Raw genomic sequence first — 25,952 nt, 5'->3', positions numbered from 1 at the left:
CACAATCCATTATCCTGCCTCCCTTGTCCTGGCAACCACCAGATGACAAGAAGGAAATCACCAGCTGGGTGGATAGAAAATCAATTGCTCTTAGACTTGGATGGGGCAGAGATGCGACCTGAGAAAGCAATATTTTCTAGAAATGGCCTTTTCGGAGCAAGGCCAGAGTGGGTGAGGGAGTCTACTGGACGTAGGTGGAGAGGAAAAAGCAGGAGTCCGAAAACTCTGAAGACGTGGATTGGGGGTGGGGGAGAGGAAGGAGGAAGGGGTGGTGTTTTGGGAATGAGTAAGTGTCTCCAGGAACTATGGCTGGGTGGAGCTCTGAATTAATCCTATGGGGTGGAGGGGACAGGATTAGGGATTAAGAAGGACAGAGGTGGGGTCAGAATTTGGAAGAAAGCCAGGGATGTGGACCAGATGAAGTTTGGAAAGAGTGAGAGAGTGGAGGCGTCACAATGAGGATGAGGAACAGAGATGGATGGGTGAGGGCTCACATGGAAACCCATACGGTCCTTACTGATGGAGTTCAGGTTTGGATGTGGAGATCAAATCCGAAACCTCTCTGCTCCTGAGTCTCTCCTCCCCTCATTCACTCTTGACAGCCTTGACCCTGGAATCTGCCCCCCACCCCCAATTCTATCCTTGGTGGGGGTGCAGTAGGGAGGTGGGGGGGGCAGTGTGCATGCAGTCTCCTGGGGCTCTGGCGTGCAGCCCCTCACCCCGAAAGGCCGTTTGAAAAGGTAACTTTTCAAACATGGTCTAGCCATGACTCTGACATATATGAAATGAACATGTGTCAAAGATTTTTATCTTGACTCATTAATAAATGGCAGGGCCAGTAAGATGTTACAAAGAGCCATATGCACCTAGACAACAAGGAATGCTGAAATGCATTTACAAATAGATGCAAAGCTGGCTATTCCACACTGGAAGGAGGAAGGAAATGCATTGTACTTTCCACCTGGCAAGATTCATAAACAGTTATGGACAAGAATTATTTGCATTGCCCTCAGATATCTACAATTTAGAGTCGCAAAGTAGCTCAAAGACAGTAAAGGGTGCAGAGACCTCATAAAATCAGATAACCCATCTAACTTTGCATTGAGGACACCTCAATGTTCAATGTTGGGTCCCTTCCAAAGTCTTTTGCTAAGAAGAAAAATATGGCTTAATATAGGAGATGAGGAGAGTTTGTGGTTAGGTTACGGATGGGCCTGATGACAGCATTGGGAATGCAGTGAGTTTGGGGAGGAGAATGAAAATCGGATGGGCTTGGGTATAGAGCTGGATGTGGCAGTCGAGCTGGTTTGGGGATAGAATTGGATTGTAAGATGGGAAGTGTCTATGGATAAGTTGGTGACAGGGTACTGTTGGGTTGGGGCTGAAGATGGAACCAAGATTGAGGTTTGGATGGGGAAATGTTGAGATGTGGTCATGGGTTGACATTGGTGATGAGGACTAGCCATGAGGTTGAAAGTCTATGATGTAGTAGGTTTTGGTGGGAGTGAGCTGGGTCATACCCCACCTCTCAAAGTGAGAGAAAGGTCACTGTCTTTCTCCACCCTGGATTTCCCCCACCTCACAGGGCAGGGCCTGAGTTCACTTTTTGAATGGTGTTGTGTTCAGGTGGTGTGGCTGGAGGGTGGATGCCAGGTTAAGTGAGGCAACCAGCTTGTGTGGGAAGTCGGGGTACCAGTGCCCTCTTGTGACCTGAGTCCCTGCTTCCCGAGAAGCCTCTCTGACTTGGGAATATCTGGAGCCTGGAGTGAGGGTGGTTGGCCTTGTCATTTGCTGAGGTGTGAGGGCCAGGTCAAGTTGATGTTAGGGGTTATGACTGGCCGAACACGCGTTGGCTGGCTCTGGTTGAAGTGAGGTCACGGACCCACCGAGGGCTGGGTGCCTTCCACCCCCTCACCTGATGCACAAGCCCATGGCTGAAAGTCACACACAGACTGGACCAAATCCAGGTGCACTTCTCTCACAGGTGCAGGTCTTTCCTCCACCGCAGAGAGCCGGACTGGAGAAAGAAGAAGAGAGGACTGGAAAAAGAGACGGTGTTCCTAGTGGTTCTGACCTCAGACCCTGGAGCTAGACTGCCTGAGTTCAGGTGATGTGACTGCTCTGTGCCTCGGTGTCCCCACTTGTAAAATGGCACAATCAATGGCACCTGCCTTATGGAGAAGGGTTAAATGGATGAGAACCTGAAAGTGCTTTGAAGAGAGCGTGGCGTGGACCAAGGGCCACAATGTGCTTGTTAAATAAGTAAAGCTTAAGATGGAGGCATTGAAGGTTCCGGGAGGCTCCTCCCTAGCTTGGCTTCAAAATGGGATTCTTTGTCAAGCAGAAACTGGAAGTTCTGGTTGGAAGTGCTGGCTGGGATGAGAAAGTAGGCCCCACACCCAGGCCCAGAGGAGGGGCCCCAGTGCAAACATGAAGGGAGGGGAAGACCGAGAAAGACACACAGAGACAGAAAGATGGGGCTGTGGGGAGAGGACAGAGGGAAAACGCAGAGAAGGACAGAGGCACAGAGGTAGAAAGAGAGATGCCCAAGAGAAGCAGACTCTTGGCGAGAAAGAGGCACAGAGAGTTGAGAAACACCGATTCTTCTTTAGAGCTGGATCCGTGTTATTCAGGATGTGGCTCCAATCATCACACGCCCCATGCAGCAACAACGTATGGCTTTCGTCCATCAGAATAGCAAAAATTAGAAAGGTCAGTCTTGCCACCTACCTGCGTGCCCACATCCTCTGTCTCCTCTCCCATTTCTCTGGGTGGACAGTCTGCACCTGCCACTAAGATAGATGCCTCCACTGGTGCTGGTATCCCGTGCCCTCTTGCCTTCTGGAGGACATTGCCCCAGTCAGCAGTTCTCTGTTCTCTTTTCTCCAAAGAGCAGCCCCATTAGCATGCAAATATACTACAGTTTCTCCCATCTCTTATTAAAATCTGAAAACCAATCAACAAAAACTTTCTCCCCGCTCTCATGTTCTCCTCCAGCTCCTGGCCTGTTTTCTGCTCCCTACGACTGCAGTTCTTCCCTGAAAAGTTGGCTAAGCTCACTGCCTGCAATTCCTGTCCTCCCGTCCTCCCTGGAGCCCACATCATGAAGGCTTTCTCTCCCACTGCTCCACCAACCATGCCCCTGTTAAGGACACCAGTGACCTCCATGGTGCTGAATCCAAGGGCCATCTCTTCAGGGTTCATCTTACTTGAGTTATCAGCAGCGTTTAGCAAGTGGACTACTCCCTGTGTCTTTCCTCGCCTTCTGGGACACTACGCTCTCCTGGTTTTCCTCATCACTCACTGGTTGATCCTCATCCATGTCTGGAGGTTGTTTCTTCTTGTCTCCACAGTCTCTACATGATGGAGCACCTCAGGCTTCGGTCCTGGGCCTTCTTCTCTCCTCTGTCTATATTCACTCCCTCGGTGATCTCATCTGGTCTCGTGGCTTTAAATACCATCTACATGCTGATGACTCCCAAATTTATGTCTCCAGCCAGGCCGGGCTCTCAAACTCTCCACTTAACATCCAGCTGCCTACTCAAACATCTCCATGTTCAAAACCAGCTGTTGTTCTCTGCCCTTCCCGTGTTCCAAATGTGCTCCTCTTGTGGTCTTGGACTTCTCAGTGGATTTTCACACCATCCTTTTCATTACCTCAGTCTGGCCCTTGAATCCCTTTTCTCACACCATATATACATTTTGTTACCAAATTCCATCACTCCTACCTTCAGAGTAGATCTAGAATCTGACTGTTTCTTACCACCTTCCATCCTTGCTACCCTGGTCCCTCCCAGCCTGCATCATGTCTTACCTGGATTACTGCAAGTTTCCTCTGTCTGTTCTCTTTGCTTCTGTCCCTGTCCTCCTACACTCTAATTTCAATACAGCTACCAGAGTGACCTTTTAGAATGTAAGTCGGAGCAGGTCACTTTTCTCAAAACCCTGCACTCCAAGAGAAAGGGGCATTTCCTTATGGTTGGCATATAAGGCCCAAGACCAACTGGCCTCTCAACCTCCTCTGATGTCATCTTCTACCATCTTCTCTTCTCTTGTCCCGCTCATGCCAGGCATGTTTCCATCTCAAGGCTTTTTTTACCTGGAACCCTCTTCCCCCAAATGTCTGCATGGTTCCCTGTATTCTGTCATCTTCCTCACGAAGGCCTTCTTGACCACTGTACTTGGGAGTCTCCAGGACAGGTTCAATCATTCACTAGAAGGACTCATAAAACTCAGAAAAGCTGTTATACCTTTGGTTTCTTACAGTGAAAGCATACAGATTAAAATGAGCAAAGGAAAAAGGTGCATAGGGCAGAGTCCAGGAGAGACCAGGTGTGAACCTCCACCTGTCTTCTCCCAGGGGAGTTTGTGGACAGTGCATAATTCCCCGAGAAATAACGTATGACAACATGCTGGGGCATCACCAGCCAGGGAAGCTCACCCAAACCTTGGTGTCCAGGGTTTCTATTGGGGGTTAGTCATATTGACATGACTGCCCACTTGTGTGGCTGCCCTTAGCTCCAGATCCTCTAGAGGTCAAATTGACACATGTCCCTAAGTCCCCACCATAAGTCACATTGTTATCATAGATTATCTGGCATGGCTCAATACCCAGATAGGCAAAGACAGTGTTATTCGGCAGGATATTCCAAGAGCATAGAGGTTATCTCCCAGAAGCCAGGCAAGGGCCGTAAGTTCCTTTGTAGTGTGCAGGGTTTGGACAATCCACAACCACCCAATGTAAAATTCCATTTCTTAGTCATAGTCACAACATTTCAGTAACCATATGTGGCTAAACAATAACCATATGTGGCATAAAACAACTCTCCTCTGACATTCTCTATCCTGTTACTCTGCTTTATTTTTCTCTGTGGTGTTTACTCCCATCTGCCAGACTTTATGTGTTACTTATTCATTTGTCTCTATCTGCCTCCCCTCTAGAATGTGAACTTCCTGAGGGAAGAAATGTTTAAATGTTTTGCTCCTAGAACAATACTTGGTACACAATCAGATATAATGAATATTTGCTGAATAAATAAATGAACTATAGGCATTAAATATTTACTTAATGAATAAATATGGACATTGTTGAAGGTGTGGATAGGGAAGAACCTTTCTTTTTTAGAAAAAAACTTGCCAGTATTCAGTGAAATTGATTAAGAATAGGCCTTTTGGTCCATTGGTTCCACTGCTGCGTGAATGATTGAGAGGAGTCTTCTGTAGATATGTAAGTGGCATGCTCAACATGAAGGGAACCTAAGTGTTCATCGCTGGAGGATGGGGTTACTAAACATGGTGGATGTGTACCATGCAGTGGCACTTCTCAAAATCCTAACATACACTGAGTGCCCTGGCAATTTTGTTATCTATAATGCAGATTCCGATTCAGTTGGCCTGTGGTGAAATCCAAGACTCCAGTTCTAACAAGCTCCAGATGATTCAGAAGCTGCTATTTTCTGGACCACACTATGTGTAGCAAGGGTGAAGACTAGAGTAGTGCTATTCAATGAGACTTTCGGTGATGATGGAAATAATTTTATCTGTAATATATCTGTGTTGTCCAATATGGCAGCCACTAGCCACATACGGTTATTGAAGTGTTGTGAGTACAACTAAGGAATGGAATTTTAATGTGCATCTAATTTTAATTAATTTTAATCAAAAATTAAATGGCCACACTACTTGTGGCTAATGGCTACCATATTGGACAACATATGTCTAGAAGACTCTGGGGCAGGTAGAAGCAATGAACTAGATGAGCAAACAGTGATGCAGATAGATTGTTAAAAGATTATTTGATGAAATCACACCACCTGTTTAATACGACAACCTGACTTCTCATCTACACTTGCCTTCCTTCACACACTATTTAATTGAATGTAAAATACTGTTGATTATATTTGCACAGTTATTTTGTAGACCACTCAGAAAGAAAAAGTTTTCGAGTAAGTTATGACATGATGCTAAGACGTCATGCTGAATCAAGATGTAAGATGCCTCCTAATTACAGAGATGTTAAAAATATGAAAAGAATCTGTCTTTAAATCAATAAAATATCATGCTCAGCCACCACAGCTGGAACTTTGAGTTGCAAAAAAAGATTAAAGTGATCTTTAAACTATTTTTACTTGGCTTTATAGAAGGATGCAGGACGAGAATGATAGCATGAGCTACATCATCTCACTGGGGGCCCGAATCTACCCTAGTACTCAGCTTCTTTGGTCTCCTTTTCCTTACAGGATGTGTAGGCTGCTACATATTAAATCTACAGTATGTGTTTATCACCTTGACACAGAAGGTGCAACCTCCACAAACTCAGACATGGCCGTTATAAAAAAAGAAAATTATAGGCCAATATCTCTGATGAATATAGATGCAAAAATCCTCAAGAAAACACTAGCAAACTAAATTCAGTAACATATATATATATATTTTTTTTTTTGAGGCAGTGTTTCACTCTTGTTACCCAGGCTGGAGTGCAATGGCGCGATCTCGGCTCACCGCAGCCTCCGCCTCCTGGGTTCAAGCAATTCTCCTGCCTCAGCCTCCTGAGTAGCTGGGACTACAGGTGTGCACCACCATGCCCAGCTAATTTTTGTATTTTTAGTAGAGACAATGTTTCACCTTGTTGACCAGGATGGTCTTGATCTCTTGACCTCATGATCCACCCACCTCAGCCTCCCAAAGTGCTGGGATTATAGGTTTGAGCCACCGCACCCGGCCCAGTAACATATTAAAAGCACCATACACCATGATCAAGTAGGGTTTATCCCCGGGATGTAAAGATGTTTCAACATGCACAAATCACTAAGCATGATATACCTCAACAGAATGAAGGATAAAAATTATATGATCATCTTAATAAGTACAGAAAAATCATTTGGCAAAATACAACATCCTTTCATGATAAAGACAGTCAACAAATTAGGTATAGAGAGAATGACCTCACACAATAAAAGCCATATATGACAAGCCCACAGCTAACATCATACTCAGTGGTGAAAACTTGAAAGCTTTTCCTCTAAGATCAGAAACAAGACAAGGATGCCCAGTCTAGCCATTTCTATTCAACATTAGCATTAGAAGTCCTAGCCATAGTAACTGGGCACGAAAAAGAATAAAAGACATTCAGATCAGAAAGAAGGAAGTAAAATTGTCTCTGTTTGCAGATGACATAATCTTATATGTAGAAAATCATGAAGAGTCCACCAAAAAACTGTCAGAAGTAATAAATAAATGCAGTAAAGTTGCAAGATACAAAATTTGGTTGTGTCTACAAACAATGAATTATCAGAAAAGAAATTGAGAAAACAATTCAATTTACAATAGCATCAGAAGCAATAAAATACTTAAACTTAACCAAGGAAGTAAATAATCTGTATACAAAAAATCATAAAAAATTGATAAAAAAACTTCAACACAATATAAAGAAATGGAAAGATATCCTATATTTGTGAATTGGAAGAAAAGATACTGTTAAAATGTCAGTACTAACCAAAGCTATCTACATTTCCATTGCAATCCCTATCAAAATTCCAATGGCATTTTTTTCTCAGGAATAGAAAAAATAATCCTAAAATCCATATGGAACCATGAAAGACTCTGCAATCTTGAGCAAGAAGAACAAAGCTGGAGGCATTATACTGTCTGATTTCAAAACATACTACAAAGCTATAGCAACCAAAACAGCATGGTACTGGCACAAAAAAAGGCATATAACCAATCAGACAGGATTGAGAGCTCAGAAACAAATCCACACATTTACTGCCAACTGATCTTTAACCTGAAGGAAAAGGATAATCTCTTTAACAAAAGCTGTTGGAAAAACTGGATACCCACAAAGAGAAGAATAAAATTGGACTCCTATGTCATGCCATGTACAAAAATGAACTCAAAATGGGTTGAAGATTTAGACATAAAACCTAAAATTGTAAAATGACCAGAAGAAGACATGGGGGAAAAACTTCTTGACATTTGTCTGGGCAATGATATTTTAGATATGACCTCCAAAGCACAGAAAATAAAAGTAAAAACAAACGAGATTTTATCAAATTGAAAAGCTTCTGTGAACCAAAGGAAACAACCAACAGAGTGAAAAGACAGCATACCGAATGGGAGAAAATGTTTGCAGATGACGTATCTGATAAAGGGTCAATATCCAAGATATATAAGGAATGCAAAAACTCAACACCAAGAAAACAAACCAATAAAAATGGGCAAAGGGTCTAGCCAGTGGCTCAAACCTGTAATGCTAAGACTTTGGGATGCTGAGGAGGGTTGATCACCTGAGGACAGAAGTTCGAGACCAGCCTGACCAACGTGGCGAAACCCCATCTCTACTAAAAATACAAAAATGAGCATGGTGGCGAGCACCTGTAATCCCAGCTGCTTTGGGGGCTGAGGCAGGAGAATCGCTTGAACTCAAGAGGTGGAGGTTGCAGTGAGCCGAGCTTGCGCCACTGCACTCCAGCCTGGGTGACAGGGAGAGACTCTGTCTCAAAAAAAAAAAAAAAAGAAAAAAGAAAAAAAGGGCAAAGGACCTAAACAGACATTTCTCCAAAGAAGACATACAAATGACCAACAAGGATATGAAAAGATGCTCAGTATCACTAATCATCAGGGAAATACAAATTAAAATCCCAGCGAGACACCACCTCACACCTTTTGGAATGACTAGTGTAGAAAAGGCAAGCAATAAATGCTGGCAAGGATGTGGGAGTGAAAAGTGAATCCTTGTACACTGTTGGTGGGAATGTGAGTCGGCGCAAGGAAATGAAATTGTTCTCAAAGTGACATCTGCACACCCATGTTCATGGCGACATTATTCATATCGGTCAGGATGTGGAAACATCCATCTGTTGATGGATGAATAAAGGAAATGTAATATATTAATATAAGTACAATTTAATAATATTCTGCCTTATCAAAGAAAGAAATCCTGTCATTTGTGACAACGTGGATGGACCTGGAGGACATTGTGTTAAGTGAAATAGGTCAGACACAGAAAGACAAATACCGCATGATCTCACTTATATGTAAGATCTAAAAAACCCAAACTCTTAGAAACAGAGAGTGGAACAGTGGTTACCAGAAGCTAGAGGATGGGGTGGGAGGATAAGAAAAAGGATGCAGGCTCTACTTCCCAGCAATCTCTCGTGCATGTCCCAGACCTGCCACCAAAGGGCTCCTCAATATTGTGCTGTCCCTATGGAACATAAGGTGAGTACAACATTCCATTTTATCTGTGCTCTGTAGTATCCAAGCACAGAACCTTGAGAAGACAGACACTAAGATCATTCGGTCATTCCCAGGTGGACCCGTCCAAGGATGCCCGGTGAAAGTTTAGCCGTGACTGTCTGACAAAGCTGTATCTGGAGTCTTTTTCAATTTTGGTGCAGTAAATAATTCTGCTTTGGCTGTCGTCAAGCTAACAGTGCGTACAGAGTTGGGGAGTTGGAAAGAGATGTGCAGAAGCTCATCATTACAGATGTAGTACAAGAGACATCTATCACTCCAAAGCATAGGTATTAGTTGAAATAATTAGCAGCAGTTGAGTTTTGAGTATTTACTGACAATGTTTAAATCAATTATGTAATTGTAAGCTTATGTAATTTAATTTTGAATAATGGCTGTATTTAGCAACTGGCTCTCGAAATTCCTGAAAATTTGCCGGTAGACTCTTGCGAGCATGTCTGAGCTAGCCCTGGCATACATTGGACCTGCCACCCAGCCCAAGTTTATTGACTTCGTTACTCATAGGGACTCTGCTTTATTTTAAAATTATGTTTATGGCTTCTTGTCTGTCATCTCCTGCTAGAATATAAGCTCTGTAAGGGCAGGGATTCTGACTGGCTTGCTCACAGCGCTTCCTCCAGCACCCACAACAATGCCTGGTACATAGCAGGTGCCACATAAATAGACCAACGCCTGGCACGTAGTAGGTGCTCAATAGCTGTGGATGAGTGAAAGTAAGAAAGAGAATGAGATTCCTAACACAACGGTTTCATGTAAATTAGAAACGACACACCAAGACACTGCCTTGTATTTCAGGACGCAGAGTATTCAAAGCTATCTGTGTCGGTGCCTGTGAGGAGGGAGGGGAGCAGAGCCAGAGATGAAGAGTGGAAATAAATTAATAAAATGAGAGAAGGGCTTTGCCTGGACAGGAACCGAAGCCTGTGATTAACTCAACTCTCTTCACCTGAGATCTGATTAGGACAAAGAGGACATCTTCATTTGCACAGAATTTTCCAGGAAACACGGCAGTTAGTCCCCTGCCCTGGACCACAGGGGCTGCAGGGAGGAGGCTGGGAGAAGGCAGTCGTGCTCAAGGTCACTCTGTGGGGATGAGGTGTTTCTGTCTAGAAACCTGATACAGTGTGGTGGATGGGGGACGCCCAAGGAAAAACATGCAAAGAGAGAGGCAGCCTCTTGTCAGCACACAGCTCCCGACTGGGCATGGTGGGGCCACTGCGTACACGTTTCTTGAAGTAATGAAATGAATGGATGAGGCTGGGTGCGGCGGCTCACACCTGCAATCCCAGCACTTTGGGAAAACAAGGGAGGCAGATTGCTTGAGGCCAGGTGTTTGAGACCAGCCTGAGCACACAGGGAGAACCCTCCCCTGCCGCCCCTGGCTTTACAACAAATTTAAAAAGTATCAGGGCATGGTGACGTGCACCTGTGCTCCCAGGTACCCTGGAGGCTGAGGTAAGAGGATCGCTGGATCCCAGGAGGTCCAGGCTGCAGCGAGCCATGATTGCATCACTGCACTCCAGCTGGGTAGACTGAACAAGACCTTGTCTCAAAAAATAAAAAATAGGCTGGGCGCGGGTGGCTCACGCCTGTAATCCCACTTTGGGAGGCTGTAGCAGGCGGATCACCTGAGGTAAGGAGTTCGAGACCAGCCCGGCCAACATGGCTAAACCCCATCTCTACTAAAAGTACAAAAATTAGCCAGGTGTGGCGGCGGGCGCCTGTAATCCCAGCTACTCAGGAGGCTGAAGCAGGAGAATCACTTGAACCCAGGAGGCAGAGGTTACAGTGAGCTGAGATCGTGCCATTGCACTCCAGCCTGGGTGACAAGTGCGAAACTCCATCTCGAAAAATAAAATAATACTAAAAAATAAATAAATGGATGAATGAATACAATTTACGATGATTCCATTTTCATTGTCATGATTTATTTGGTTTTTAGAGACACTAAGCGTGTTAAAATTTGCCTTCTCTGGAATACAATGCCGATTTAAGGTGTCTGAGGTCCTGCTCTGGGAAAGGGAGTAAAGATCAGGATGCTGGGGACTGGGGCTCCTGGGTGTGAGGGAGGAGGGGCGGGGACTGGGGCTCCTGGGTATGAGGGAGGAGGAGCTGGGGCCTGGACTCCTGGGTCTGAGGGAGGAGGGGCTGGGGCTTGGACTCCTGGATCTGAGGGAGGAGGAGCTACAGCCAGGAATCCTGGGTCTGAGGGAGGAGGGGCTGGGGCCTGGACTCCTGGATCTGAGGGAGGAGGAGCTACAGCCAGGAATCCTGGGTCTGAGGGAGGAGGGGCTGGGGGTCTGGACTCCTGGGTCTGAGGGAGGAGGAGCTACAGCCAGGAATCCTGGGTCTGAGGGAGGAGGGGCTGGGGGTCTGGACTCCTGGGTCTGAGGGAGGAGGAGCTACAGCCAGGAATCCTGGGTCTGAGGGAGGAGGGTCTGGGGCCTGGACTGGTGGGTCCTGAGTGGAGAGAGGCGGGCCTGGGCAGCTGACGAGGTCCGTCCCTCCGTGACGGCCATCATTTGCCCCGCATCGTTTCCTCAATCCAGCTTCGGTACTTGCACAGGCTGGTGTAGACACCAGGGTAGCCAGGCAGGGCACAGCGCTCCATTCCCCAAGACACGAGGCCCTGGAGCTTTCCTTTGCACACCAGGGGTCCCCCAGAGTCACCCTGAGGGGGAGGAACAGAGATGGAGACACTGATGGACAGGTGGCCAGAGCCACGGCACAGAGAACCCAGGAAGCAGAGATAGTCACGGAGACAGGCAGAGATGCCGGGCAGACAGGTAAGGACGTTGTCCAGCCACAGCTCTGAGGTTCAGCCCCGGAGGTTGGGGCACTTCCTTCCCTCTCAGCTGGGTCCGGCTCTGTCTCTGTGTCTGCACCTCCTGCCCCTTCAGTCTCACCGGGCCCCTCTCTGTTTGCTCCATCTCTAGAACACCTGTGTGTCTCTTTCTATGTCGCCGTCTCTGCCACTCTCAAGGATGCATTCAGATTTCTAGAAGCCTCAGCGCAGTCTTTCCCAGACCCATATGTACAGACACCACTCTACGATCTTTCCCCAGCCTGTCTCATCCCATTCCACCGACTACCCTGAGAAGGTTATCCCCACCTGACAGACGGGGACACTGAGGCATGAACGCTTTGAGTCCATTACCCAGGCGGCACAGGGCTAGGAAGCAGGGCGGACTGGCTATCAGACTCTCTCTGTCCCTGTAGTTCCCTCTCTTCTGAAGACCTCTGCAGACGTCCATGCTCCTGACATCATTTGGGGCCTAAATCCCAGTCCCAAATAATCCCTCCCCCAGCTCCCACCCTGGGCCTTACCTGACAAGAGTCCTTCCCACCCTGGGGAACTCCTGCACAGACCATGCCAGGCTTGATGGCTCCGGGATAGGCCTTCCCGCACACCTCATCTGGGGAGATGTTGATGTTCACGCATTGCAGAGAAGTGGGGTACCTGGCTGGGGGGGCACTGCAGGATTATGACTGAGTCTACCCTCCCATATGACCCAAGTGTCCAGGCCCCCAGGCCCTCGTCCCTCAGACCCAGGAGTCCAGGCCCCGCCCCTCCTCCCTTAGACCCAGGAGTCCAGGCCCCAGCCCCTCCTCCCTCAGACCCAGGAGTCCAGGTCCCCAGCCCCTCCTCCCTCAGACCCCAGAGCCCAGGCCCCGCCCCCAGCTTTCCCAGATGCAGGAGTCCTCACCGACTGGGCTGGATGTAGTTCCCCAGCCTGACACTCGACAGGAGGTCCCGGGGCTGGCGCAGGCCTGGGCGACTTCAATGGGCCTGACTGCCCTCCTGATCCGCGCAGGCTGCTGCAGCTGCAACAGCATGAGGTCGTTGTCGTGGGTCCGGGAGTTGTAGTTTGGGTGCGTCACCTGGCGAACCACACGCAGCACCTGCTGGGTGGCCTCCCACCTCTTCAGGTTGTGCTTGCCCAGGGCGACCCGAAGAATCCTGGCCAGGACCCCCAAGAGGAGCGCAGCTCAGGGTCTGAGCCGGAGACCCCTCCCCACCCTCCAGCCCCGTTCCCCGGCCCCCTGGCCGGGTAATGAGTCCTCCCCCGAGGTCTAGCCTGCTTCTTACTAACTGCAGGCCGAGCATTCTTGGTTTCCTGCGCCCTTCCCCATGGCCAGGGCATTCTCTCGGCCCAGCCCCAGCTGCTGTTCCTTCTGCTCTTGGGCTGAGCTCCAGCTCCTGGCTTGGGAAGAAGGTGTTGATTGGGAGAGCTTGGCTCCGTTCCAGGGTCTGTGCCGGGCTCTGTGCTTTCAGTTCTAAGTGAAACTCTGGGTAACGACTCCAGGCTCTAAGTCAGAACTGTCGTTCTGGAGTAGGCTCCATTCTGTTTTTATCCTGGGCTCTGGGTTCCAGACGTCTTAAACTTTTGGCTCTATGCTAAGATTGGGATTCTAGATCGAGCCTGGATTATGACTTGATTCTTTTTTTTTTTTAATGGAGTCTCACTCTGTCACCCAGGCTGGAGTGCGGTGGCATAATCTCAGCTCACTGCGACCTCCACCTCCCGGTTCAAGTGATTCTCCCACCTCAGTCTCCTGAGTAGCTGGGACTACAGGTGCCCGCCACCACATCCGGCTAATTTTTTTATTTTTAGTAGTAGAGACGATGTTTCCCCATATTAGCCAGGCTGGTTTTGAACTCCTTACCTCAAGTGATCCGCCCCTCTCGGCCTCCCAAAGTAATGGGATTATAAGTGTGAGCCACCTCACCTGGCTATGACTTAATTTCTAGATTCTTATGTGGGCTTTCTGTTTTAGGGTAGGCTGAGGGTTTTATTTTGAGCAATGGATTAAGACCTGGGCTGTGTGTGGGGTCTGGACACATCGATATGAGCTCCAGTTTCTGGGTGGTGCTCTGAGTTCTTCATTAAACTCTGGTTTATGAGCCATTTGCAGACAAGAGTTTGAGCTCTGCACTCCAGTTGGGGCCAGGGTTCTCTACGTTGGTCTGAGCTCTTGATTCCACAGGCCTGTTTCATATTGGATTACAGGGCTCTTGGTTCTAGACTCTGGTCTGAGCCCCTGACCTCAGGTTGGGCTCTGGGTTCTAGATGAAGCTTTAGGTTATGGCCTGGATCCAAGGTTCTAGAGTCTGGTTTGCATTCCGGCCTTTATATTCTAGACTCTGGACTGAGCTTTGATCTCAAGTTTCTAGACTGACCTTCCATTTATGGCATAGATATGGCTTATGGGCATTTTGACTTCTTGGCTAGGGTCTGGGCTGTAAATTCAGATCTAGAATTTAGGAGGGGTCTAGGTTTTATATGGGGCTTCCGATTAGGATCTGCATTCTGGGATTTATTTATTTAATTTTTGAGACAGAGTTTCACTCTGTCGCCCAGGCTGGAGTGCAATGGTGCAATCTTGGCTTACTGCAACCTCCGCCTCTCAGGTTCAAGCGATTCTCCTGTCTCAGCCTCCCGAGTGGCTGGGATTACAGGCATGCACCACCATGCTCGGCTAATTTCGTATTTTTAGTAGAGACAGGGTGTCTCCATATTGGTCAGGCTGGTCTCGAACTCCCAACCTCAGGTGATCCACCCGCCTCAGCCTCCTGAAGTGCTGGGATTACAGGCGTGAGCCACCGTGCCCGGCACATTCTGGGATTTAAACACTGGGTTGAAGTCTGTGATCTAGGCTGCTTATTGCAAAGCTATAGACTAGACTCTGAACTAAACGTTGATGTGAAACAGGCTCCAGGTTTTGTCTCTATTCTTGTGTTGTATGCTCCAGCTGTGAGCAGGGTTCTAGTTCTGGATTTGTGGCTAGACTATAGGTCCAGAGCTGGGCTCTGAGTGCCACGTGGTGTCCTGGGTTTCTAAATGTAGACAGGGTCCTGAATTCAGTCACCAATCTGGAATGGGCTAAGCTTAGTCTTGATGTAAAGCTTGGCCTCTGGATGAATCTCTGGGTTAGATGTTAGGTTCTCAGCAGGCCCATCTGGTTTCAGAATCTAAACGGAGTTGGGGATTTATGGAGGCGTCCACATCCCAAGCTGTGTTTTCGGCTCCAGGCCCTTCTCTAGACCTCAAACTAGGAGCCAGCTGCTACATTGGGTTCTAGATCTCCATTGAGATCCAGGTTCTCAGCTGAGTTTTGGGCTTTAGACTCCGGAATTCACTGGGCACAGGGACAGGGGAGGGGGTCACTTACGGGCGGCCGCAGTGAGCAGCGGTGATGACCCACTGGTCTGAAAGCAGGGCACCTCCGCAGAGGAAGCGGCGCCCGGGACCCACCAGCAGGGCCGCCTGCCACGGCTGGGAGCTCCGGGCACACGTGTAGCCACCAATTATCTTGTTCTCATCCCCTTGGCTCCGTGTCATGGCTAGGAGTGGACAGCATTGAGTGGGGAAAGTAGGTGAGCAAACACTCTCCACTCCCCACGCTTGTAGGATTCATAACTGACAAATCCCCTTCCTTTTGGCCTAACCCCTAAGCCGCCCACCCCTATCTGTCCCTTCCAGGGTGAGACATGTCCATTATTGACTCCGTTATTGTCCTGACACACAGAGTTTTCTGACTATCCTCCCAAGTCACCTGCGTAGCGTCTCTTATTTTGTGCTATGGCCACCTTATCTGAGGCCTCCCTATGTCATCGACCCTCAGCTCCGTGCTCCCATAATGCCTGTGATCACTTCTCCCAATACGCCACGTTTCCCCCAGTGAGCCCTTCCCCACCACATTCAAGGACCTCCCGGTATCTTTCCCAACATTCCCACTCAGCGGGACCCCAAGGGTCCACCCTATCTTGCCCGCACTTGCCCCCATCCACCACGCCACACCCCACGCCACATCCCACCACCCCATCGTCCTTCTTGTCCCTCTGATGTCAAAACATCTTTCCCACATGGCTTCTTTCCTAGCGAGGTCAAGGAGAGCCCCATCTCAATGGACAGCTGGGACCCAATGTAGCGGCAGGCGCCTGGTTCGAGGTCTAGAGAAGAGCTTGGAAGGGAAAACCATAACAGCTTTCTGCTATGACCCACTCGGGACCTAATAGTTGTCTACGATTCCTTGTTGAGATTTAGCACCAGATCCTGTAAACACTTCTCTACCCGGCCCCGCGGTTTCCTAGTACCTCCACCACTGGGGGTTTACGGCTCCGGCGCGCTCCCCCGCCGTGATCCCCAAACTGCTCCCTGCTCTTTCTTATCAGGTCACCATGAGCATCCGGGGGCCGCAAGGACCCTTCCCCATCTCTTTCTGGGGTCTCCAGGGGACCCCCGTGTCTCATACTCAACTGTTCTCTTACCTACAGCCAGGACTTGAAGTGCTGCAAGCAGGAGGAACATTTTAGGGGCTGAGGGCCAGGTGCTGTCAAATGCAGAGAGAGCGTGAGAGAGGACGAACCTTCAACAGAATCCAGGGCTGAGAGAGAGAGACAGCGAGGGCCGCTTACCTGGAGCCCAAGACCCTCAGAGACATGAAGACAGAGCGGGGAGGTAGAGGCAGAGACCAGGAGGGCGGGGCCTGCAGGCTGGAGGATGCGGAGCCGACGCAGGTCCCTCCTTGAAGTCTTGGTGAAGGAAGGAGGGGAGGTGTCTCTAAAGCCTTTTATCCCTGGTCGGGACAGCTGGCCCTGCCCCCACTCACTCCCGCCACCCTGCTTCTGACATTTTTTTTATCCCTGGTCAGGACAGCCGGCCCTGCCCCCACTCACTCCCGCCGCCCTGCTTCTGACATGTTTTTTATTGCCTAGTTCCCATTCCAGGACTCCCTGATCCCATCCCCTCCCTCCTCTCTCTGGCCAAAAAAGCAGCCACAATTGTTCATGAGAACCCGCCCGGGGAAGATGCTATAATCCAGAAGGAATCCTGGGAGGGGACCCCAGGGCAGGATGGGCAGGGGAGGGCTCCCAGTTGCTGGAGGTGGTGGATCTGGTGGTGGAGTCAGGACACCAGGGTGGGGAGCCTCCGAGGAAAAGGCACCAAGGGGCTGAGAGAGGGACTCACGGGAGGAGACAGAGACAGAGAGACAGAGACAGAGAGACAGACTGAAAGAGTCAGAGAGATGGAGACAGAGACAGAGAGAGACAGAGATGGAGAGACAGAGACAAAGAGAGACGGGGGAGAAAGAGAGAGAGAGAGAGAAAGGGAGACACAGAGAGAGACAGACTGAATGAGTCAGAGAGATGGAGACAGAGACAGAGAGAGACAGAGATGGAGAGACAGAGACAAAGAGAGACGGGGGAGAAAGAGAGAGAGAGAGAGAAAGGGAGACACAGAGAGAGACAGACTGAATGAGTCAGAGAGATGGAGACAGAGAGACAGAGACAGAGACAAAGATAGGGAGAAAGACAGAGACAGAGAGAGAGAAAGAGAGACACAGAGAGAGACAGCGGGAAAATGAATGGGAAGATAAGACAGTGGAGAGACAGTGTCCAGGAATACGAGCACAGAGGGACATGTGCTCACAGGAGAAGGAGCTGAGGAGAGAGGTGGGGAAAGACGTGGAAGCTGGACGTGACAGGGAACAGGAGAGGCAGATGCTGGGAAAAAACCAGACGGAGGAGGAGGGAGACACAGAGATGCCGGGAGAGAGGAGTGTGGAGAAGCGGAGGGAGAAAAGCAAAGGCGGAGGGAAGACAGATGGAAACACACACAGAAAGAGAAAACAGCGGAGAGAGAGGAGAGGCCGAGATGCCCCCACACGCTGCACCACAGACACAGAACCACAGCGATGATGATGAGGGCAGTGCACACGGGAGACGTGGAAGGGAACGGGACACGGTGGGAGAAAGAGGATGGGACAGGCAGGCAGATGGCAGAGGGGAGATGGGAAGGAGGGCACCTATAGGGGATGGGGACAATGACAGAGAAGACGGAGGCAGAGATGAGAGATGTCAGTGCCAGGGAGAGATGGGGGGGTGGGATGGAGGACGGGCAGGAGGTGGGCGGGAGGTACCTGGACTTGGAGCAGGGCTGCCCACCTCCCTTTCTCACTTTTGACTCCTGAGAGATGGGGGAGCAGAGGCCCCAGCAGGGAGCAGGAAGGTTGGTGCCAGAACTGGCATTCCCCAACTTGGGATCTGTAGGGGGCTGGGGAAGAGCTAGGTACAGAGATGAAGTGAGAGCTGGAGATGCGGAGAGAGGGACAGGGACCCAGAGAGAGAGGGAGACAGAGATCGAGAGGGGAGGGGACGGCAACCCAGAGAAAGAGGGGGACAGAGACCCAGAGAGAGGGGGACAGAGACCCAGAGAGAGAGGGGGACAGAGACTTAGAGAGGGGGACAGAGACCCAGGGAGAGAGGGGGACAGAGACTTAGAGAGGGGGACAGAGACCCAGGGAGAGAGGGGGACAAAGACCCAGAGAGAGAGGGGGACAGAGACTTAGAGAGGGGGACAGAGACCCAGGGAGAGAGGGGGACAGAGACTTAGAGAGGGGGACAGAGACCCAGGGAAAGAGAGGGGGACAGAGATCGAGAGGGGAGGGGACGGCAACCCAGAGAAAGAGGGGGACAGAGACCCAGAGAGAGGGGGGGACAGAAACCCAGAGAGAGAGGGGGACAGAGACTTAGAGAGAGGTACAGAGACCCAGGGAGAGAGAGGGGGACAGAGACCCAGAGAGAGAGAGGGAGACAGAGACCCAGAGAGAGAGAGAGAGAGAGAAAGAGACCCAGAGAGAGAGAGAGAGACAGAGAGAGAGGGGGACAGAGGTTCAGAGACAGAAGGACAGAGTCTAAGAGAGCATCAGAGATTCAAAATGGGAGAGGGCAGAGAACAGGAGAGACAAGTGAGAGGGGAAGGATTCTGGCCAGTCTGCAGAGGGGTTCTGGAGCTGGCGGGGGTTCCATCCTCATTTCCAGGAGGGCCCACCCTCCTCAGCCCCTCCCCCAGCCCCTTAAATTCCCTAACACTTGTGTCTGTCTCTGGGCCTGGGCAGCCCCACGCCTGGACCACGCGGTGACTCAGGAGGCTGCCTGTGACTGTTCCCCCTCCGCCTGGGCATCCGCCTCGGCTGGCTCTGAGCTGGTGCTTGGGCTGGGTCTGCCTCTGCACCTGGGGACGCACTGTCTGTGCATCTGCCTCTGAATCTACACACCGTCTCTCCCCAGGTGCCGTTCTGTGTTTCCTGAACCGTTCCTGTTTGTTCCTATTTAACTACGGGCCTCCCTGCTTTGAGCTGAAGGCCTTGGGGAGCCTTCCCAGCCTCCTCTGCCACGGTTCAGGCTCTGCATCCACACAAGAAGCCTGTCTTTTTAAAAATTTTATTTTTATGTTTTGTTTTTCTGTTTTCATTTTTTTTTTTTTGAGACGACGTCTTGCTCTTTAGCCCAGGCTGGAGTGAAGTGGCGTGATCTCGGCTCACTGCAACCTCCGCCTCCCAAGTTCAAGCAATTCTCCTGCCTCAGCCTCCCGAGTAGCTGGGATTACAGGCACCCGCCACTATGCCCAGCTAATTTTTTGTATTCTTAGTAGAGATGGGGTTTCACCATGTTGGTCAGGCTGGTCTCGAACTCCCGACCTCAAATCATCCACCTGCCTTGGCCTCCCAAAGTGCAAGGATTACAGGTGTGAGCCACCGTGCCCAGCAAGAGCCCTCTCTTTTAAGAAAGGATTCCCTTGGGACCCAGGGATGAGGTGGCAGGAGGGAGTTGCTCTGTGGTGACGAATCAGCTCCGTACTGGATGTGGCAGTGATTACACGAATCTACACCTGAGCTAAAAACACACAAGCCCACGCTCACACACACTTGCAAAGAAATGTGTGTGAAAAGTGAGCGTGCAGCATGGTCTGTAGTCTCGTTAGCAGTTTGGTTCCTATGTGACTTTACTGGATTCCATTCTGGACTTAGTTACACAAGGTGTCGCCATGTCGGGAGGGCAGGTGAGGGAGATCCCCCCCTGCACTGCGTGTGTAACCTCTGGGGAGTCTATAATTATCTCAAAGGAAAAAATTAAAAATAAAACAGAATTTCCTAGTAAACACAAGGTCTCCCTCTTCCTAAAAAGACCACTCTGCTTAAGCAGAAGGCCTTGGTGAACCCACAGGAGCCCAGGGGTGGCTCCTTCATGACACCCCACCCCGGGGTTCCAAGAGAATTCTTTATTGCCTGTAATCCTAGCACTTTGGGAGGTCGAGGCAGGTGGATCATCTGAGGTCAGGAGTTTGAGACCAGCCTGGCCAGGTTTTTTTTTTTTTTTTTTTTTCTTTATTTAATGGGGTCTCGCTCTGTTGCCCAGGCTGAAGTGCAGTGGTGCAATCACAGCTCACTGAAGCCTTGAACTCCTCGGCTCAAGCAGTCCTCCCACCTCAGCCTCCTGAGTAGCTGGGACTACGTGCTGGCTACCACAGCCAGTTAATTTTTGTATTTTTTTGTAGAGACGGGGTCTCATGATGTAGCCCAGGTTGGTCTCCAACTCCAGGGCTCAAGCGATTTGCCTGTCTTGGCCTCCCCAAGTGCTGGGATTATAGGCTTGAGCCACTGTGCCCAGACAGAGAACTTTTTTTTTTTTTTTTTTTTAAGATGGGGTTTCACCACGGTGGCCAGGCTGGTCTTGAACGCCTGACCTCAGGTGATCCACCCACCTCGGCCTCCCAAAGTGCTAGGATTACAGGCATGAGCCACCGTGCCCAGCTGAGAATATTTTTTTAAATGAGGGAGTGGTAGGGGTGGGTCAGATGCCTCTGGAAGGAAGACAGGTGACGGGTGATTTTGGAGAGAAAGGTTCTTGGTGGAGTGGTAGGGGTGGCAGCTGGGTGGAGCAGAGCAGGCCACAGGTGCAGACAGCTCTTAGCTGTGAGAGGAGGGAAGGATGCTTGACATGGCTGTTGATGAGAAAGAAAAGCCCGGATGACACTCGGAACAAAGACAATCACTCACATGTATTCCGTGCTCAGCACAGCCAGGTGCTGTGATGAAACCTTTCATTTTCCTTGTCTTTTTTAGATGGAATCTCACTCTGACACCCAGGCTAGAGTGCAGTGGCGTGATCTCGGCTCACTGTAACCTCTGCCTCCAGGGTTCAAGTGGTTCTCCTGCCTCAGCCTCCCGAGTAGCTGGGACTACAGGCACACATCACCACGCCCAGCTAATTTTTGTGTTTTTAGTAGAGACGAGGTTTCACCATGTTGGCCAGGCGGCTGGTCTCCAACTCTTGACTTCAGGTGATCCACCCGCCTCGGCCTCCCAAAGTGCTGGGAATCCAGACGTGGGCTACCACGCCTGGCAGATGAGCCCCTTTTTAAATGTTTAAACTTTAGGGAAACTTAAGTTTTTTATTGTTGTAAAATAAACGTAGCATAGACTCTACCATTGGAACCGTTTTTAGGTGCAGTTCAGTGGGAGTAAGCACATTCACATTGTTGTGTAGCCATCACTCCTCTCTGACTCCCCCAAGTCTTTTCATCATCCCCAAATTCTGTACCCACTAAATGATAACTCCCTGCTTCTCCCTCCCCCGGCCCCTGGTAACAATTCTACTTTCTATCTCTACGAATTTGACTATTCTAGGTACCTTGCATAATAGGAATCAGCTTTTTTTTTTTTTTTTTCAAGAGCTAGGTCTTAGTCACCCAGGCTGGAGTGCAGTGGTGCAGTCACAACCTCCTGGGCTCAAGCGATCCTCCCACTTCAGACTCCTGAGTAGTTGGGACTACAGGTGTGTACCACCATGCCCAGCTAATAAAAAAAAAATTTTTAGAGATGGGGTCTCACTATGCTGCCCAGGCTGGTCTTGAACTCCTGGCTCAAGTGATCCTCCTCCCACCTCAGCCTCTCAAAGTGTTGAGAGGTGTGAGCCACTGCACCTGGCCAAAAGGAATCATATATATATTTGTCCTCTTGTGACTGGCGTATTTTACTTAACCCAGTGTTCTCAGCATTCATCCACATCGTAGCATGTGCCAGAATTTCTTTCCTTTCTTAAGGCTGAATGTTATTCCATTGTGTGTGTAGACCGCATTCTGTTTAACCAGCCAAGTTCTTTATCTGGGGTAGCTCCTTCCCTCTTTCTTTTCCTCCCTCTTTCCCTTCATCCCTCTGTCTTCTCTCACCTGCCTTCCTTTTCTCTCTGCGCTCTCTTTTAAGGAAATATTTATCAAGCACCTATTATGTACACCCTCATAGTTCTAGGGTATCCAGCCATGAACACAGTAGATACCCCTTCCAAAAAAATCCCTCCCCTACTGATGTTTATATTCTAGAGGAAAAAGAAAGTAAATAAATACAATATATGACATTACGAGTTATGAGAGTCTATGAAAAGGTGGCAGCAAGGGCCTCCCTGCAATGGAAGGGGGTCTGTAGGTCTGGGAACTGCCAGAGGGCCAGTGGGGGGTCGAGTGGGCAAGGACAGAATAGACAATGAGTGCAGTGAGGTCATAGAAAGTCTGGCCTTCTCGAGGGAGGCAGTATCTTGTTCCCATTTTACAGACAGGGAAACTGAGGCCGAGAGAGGAGGTGGCTTGTCCAAGGTCCCACGGCTGGTAGGTGCAGGAGGCAGCAGAGAGACTCCAGGACTGTCGGAACCTACGCTCCACGCTCTTAACTCTTCCTTCTGTTGTCTCCCAAGGCCACTGTCAAGTTCATTTGCACACTGATGTGTGTATCCAACACGATTTGAACACATTTCATGAGAATGAACTCACTGACACCTTCCCCCGGCCATGGGAGAGTTCGTGAGTACCTCCAGTACTGTTAACTCCCCTCATTGCACATATGGAGGAAGCCAGGACGGAGCTGCTCAGCCACTCACCAAGGTTACACAATGCTGAATGGGGATGCCATGATTTGAGCCCAGGTGGAGAGCTCTTAACCACCTCACGAGATGTTCAGGAACAAAGCAGTGGATGGTGCAACCAGCAGCGTGGTGGGATCGGCCCCAGACATGGGGAAAGGTGCCTCTTCCATTGTTTCGGGAAGGAAGAAGGAAAGGGCAGGGCAGGTGCAGGTAGGGTGTGGGTCCGATGGCAGGAAGTCGAGGCTGGTCGGTCCTGTGGTTTCTGCTTCTTCCAGGGAACAGGAAGAAATCTCAAGGGGCCTTGGCGGATGGGGTTGGGAAGGCTGAGGGTGGTGGCGAAGGGGCCCAAGTGACCTTGAGGATCGTGTGTTTCAAAGGGCACCCTCTCAGCGGGTGGTGGATTTTTTTTTCCTCTGACTTGCTAGATGTAGACAAAGAGAAGCCACCTGCAGGACAGGGGGACGGCGGGAGGAACGCCGGACTGGGGAGCGGAGGGTTGCCAGGGCAGAGGGGACTCTGGGGCTGGTCTTGAACTCCCGGGCTCAAGTGATCCTCCTCCCACCTCGACCTCTCAAAGTGCTGGGATTGCAGGTGTGAGCCACTGCGCCCGGTCAAAAGGCATCGTGTTATTTTTGTCCTCTTGTGACTGGCTTATTTCACTCAACCTAATGTCCTCAGTGGGTGGAGACAAGGGGGCTTGCTGGGTGGGAGGCTGCCTGAGGAGGGTCAGGCATTTGTGAGGTGGAAGAACAGGTATGTCGCAGACAGCCGTGGCGCCGAGGCACAGGAGGCTGTGGTCAGGGAGTGGGACGTGGGATTTTGTGGTTTCAGAGGTGGAGCCCTTCTGGATGGAGATGGAGGCTGGGTGTGACCATGGGAACGGATGGCGGGGGAGGTGGTCTCTGGCCACGTGGAGGTAGCGAGATTTGGAAACTGGGGCTCTCTCTCTCGAGAAGCTCCCCACTCCCTGTGTCAGCCGATGCCTGTCTCCACGTCCACTTATAACAGCGATCGGGCAGGTCACCAAGGGCTTCACATACATCCTCACATTGAATCCTCGTGAAAGCCCTATGGGGCGAGGGGCTCTCATTAGTACCAAGTTATAGAGGAAGAAAGCAAGCCTTAAGTAACTTGGGCAAGTGGCAGAGCCAGGCCTCGAATCCAGATCATTTGGCTGTTAAACACCACACCACTCTGTCTGCAAATCTGTTTCCATGTTAGCGAGGGTGGAGAGTTCTGTTTGCCTCATTTCTTGATGGGTCCCAGCTCCTAGAACAGCCTGGGTTGAGTGTGCACGCAGTGAGTGCTCATGGAATGAGCGGACGGACCCCCACCTCTGTCTTCCCTCGGGTCTTGATGGGCTCTTCGCTGGGAACTTTCTAGTGCCTACTGTGTGGCATGTCTCACTTAATTCTCCCATCAGCCCCATGAGACACAAGGACACCCATTTTACAGGTGGTGAAATGGAGAGAAATGAGGTCAGTTGTCTAACGTGGCGTGGAAGGGCTGGGATTTCAACCTCAGCCAGCCTGACTTGATGCCTCCCTGCTTCTGATCTCATGTGTGTCACTGATTATCCAGACTCTCTCCCAGTAACGCTCGCAGGTGCCTCCTCAAATGCGCCGGCTCCGATTGAGTTAGCTTGGTGGCAGCTCTCAGACGTCTCGCAGATGTTTCCGAGCCATCACTGAAAAGTGCTTTGTGCCAGGCAGCCTCTGTGTGCAAACCTGGGGGCCCCTGATGCTCGGCTGATGGACAGTGAACATCCTGCCCCCCATCCCACTTCTATGCCCTCCCATTTATTTCTGTTTAAGCTCCACGGTGTGCCCCAGCCGTCCCCCTGTGTCTCCTCTAAGTTGGCATCCTCTCCCTAGGTGCTTGGGTCAAAGCTGGGAGCGTCTTTGATTCCTCCCTCGCTCTCACCTCCCATGTTGGCAGCTCCTGTCACTCAGGCCCAAAATACACGATAAAGAATCCACCCACGAGTCCCCTCTCAGTCACCCTCTTCCAGGTCACCCTTATCCCTCACCTGCACAGATGCAGCAGCATCCTAACTGGTCTTGCTGCTTCCAGCCTCGGCCCCCAGCCCCTCCCGCCCTCACCATGCTAAGTCCATTCTCTACTCTGCAGCCAACATCTTCTTAAAACAGCATCGTGTTAAAACCTGCTTAAAACCCATCTGTGAGTCCCCACTGCAATTATAATAAAACCCAAATGCCTCCAAGGCACTCGGTGTCTGGCTTCTGTCCATCCTTCCAACCTCATCACCCCATTGTGTACCGTGCCTCTGCCCCCTTGAACTTCTTCCATTTTCTCGACATGGGAGGTGCCTTCCCACCTTAGAGATTGGCGTTTGCTGTTCTTTCTCCCTGGGACACGCTTCCCACCACTCTGCCTGTGATCTTCCTTCAGATTTCAGCTTAAACGTCATCTCCTGACCACCTTCTCTAGAGCTGACATTCCCTTCCAGTTTCTATCTCAGCTCCTTTGTGGGTTACCTTCCTACACCTTATTTTAATCTATAATTGCTTTATGTGTTTGCTTCATTGTTTATTATTACGGCTGCTTTTTTTCCTCTCTGTGGCATTAATCACTGTCGGATGTGTCTCATCTTTTATTTATTTACTTTCTTACTCTTACGTCTTGCCTCATCTGTCTCCCACAACTTGAGTGTGAACCCTGACAGTGCAGGGATTTTCACCGGCTTTATCTGCCCCTGTGCCCTGGCACACAGGAGGTGCTCAGTAAACCTCTGTGGAAGGAAGAGATGCCTCTCACTGGAACTGCGGCTTCGCGGGGGCAGGGACCTTGTTTATCTCGTTGCTGAATCCCTGGTGCCACATCTGCTACCTGGCATGCGGCAGGGGCTCTAAGAAAACAGGCTGAAGGAGGAAGATTATCTCAGAGCCTGCTCAGAATCTCTGCTTTTCTCCAGAATCTCTGCACTCGATGTCTCCACCTCCTCAGACCTGACAGCGCTCTCCAATTACTCAGC

At 50.0% G+C, this 25,952-nt stretch overlaps 2 protein-coding genes across 3 annotated transcripts in view; one reads left to right on the top strand and one right to left on the bottom strand.

Moving 5' to 3' along the window:
* LOC105723611 (myeloid cell surface antigen CD33-like) overlaps window positions 1-25,952 on the top strand; it is a 169,272-nt gene that overhangs the window by 43,412 nt on the left and 99,908 nt on the right. The gene's annotated exons all lie outside the window — the stretch shown is intronic.
* Window positions 11,586-16,822, bottom strand: LOC105724350 (kallikrein-14). Its single transcript, XM_012462882.3, has 6 exons — window positions 16,676-16,822; window positions 16,529-16,590; window positions 15,430-15,601; window positions 12,963-13,216; window positions 12,583-12,719; window positions 11,586-11,926 (listed from the first exon to the last, which is right to left on the bottom strand). Exons 1-6 carry the CDS (start codon window positions 16,699-16,701, stop codon window positions 11,774-11,776), a joined length of 804 nt encoding a protein of 267 aa, XP_012318305.2. The 5' UTR covers window positions 16,702-16,822; the 3' UTR covers window positions 11,586-11,773.

This window comes from Aotus nancymaae, unplaced genomic scaffold (assembly GCF_030222135.1).
Source record: "Aotus nancymaae isolate 86718 unplaced genomic scaffold, 86718_ANA_hifiasm-v0.15.2.pri h1tg000028l, whole genome shotgun sequence".
In the NCBI taxonomy this organism is placed as follows: domain Eukaryota; kingdom Metazoa; phylum Chordata; class Mammalia; order Primates; family Aotidae; genus Aotus; species Aotus nancymaae.
The sequence above is the reverse complement of the archived record's forward strand: the minus strand, read 5'-3'. Positions and strand labels throughout refer to the sequence as shown.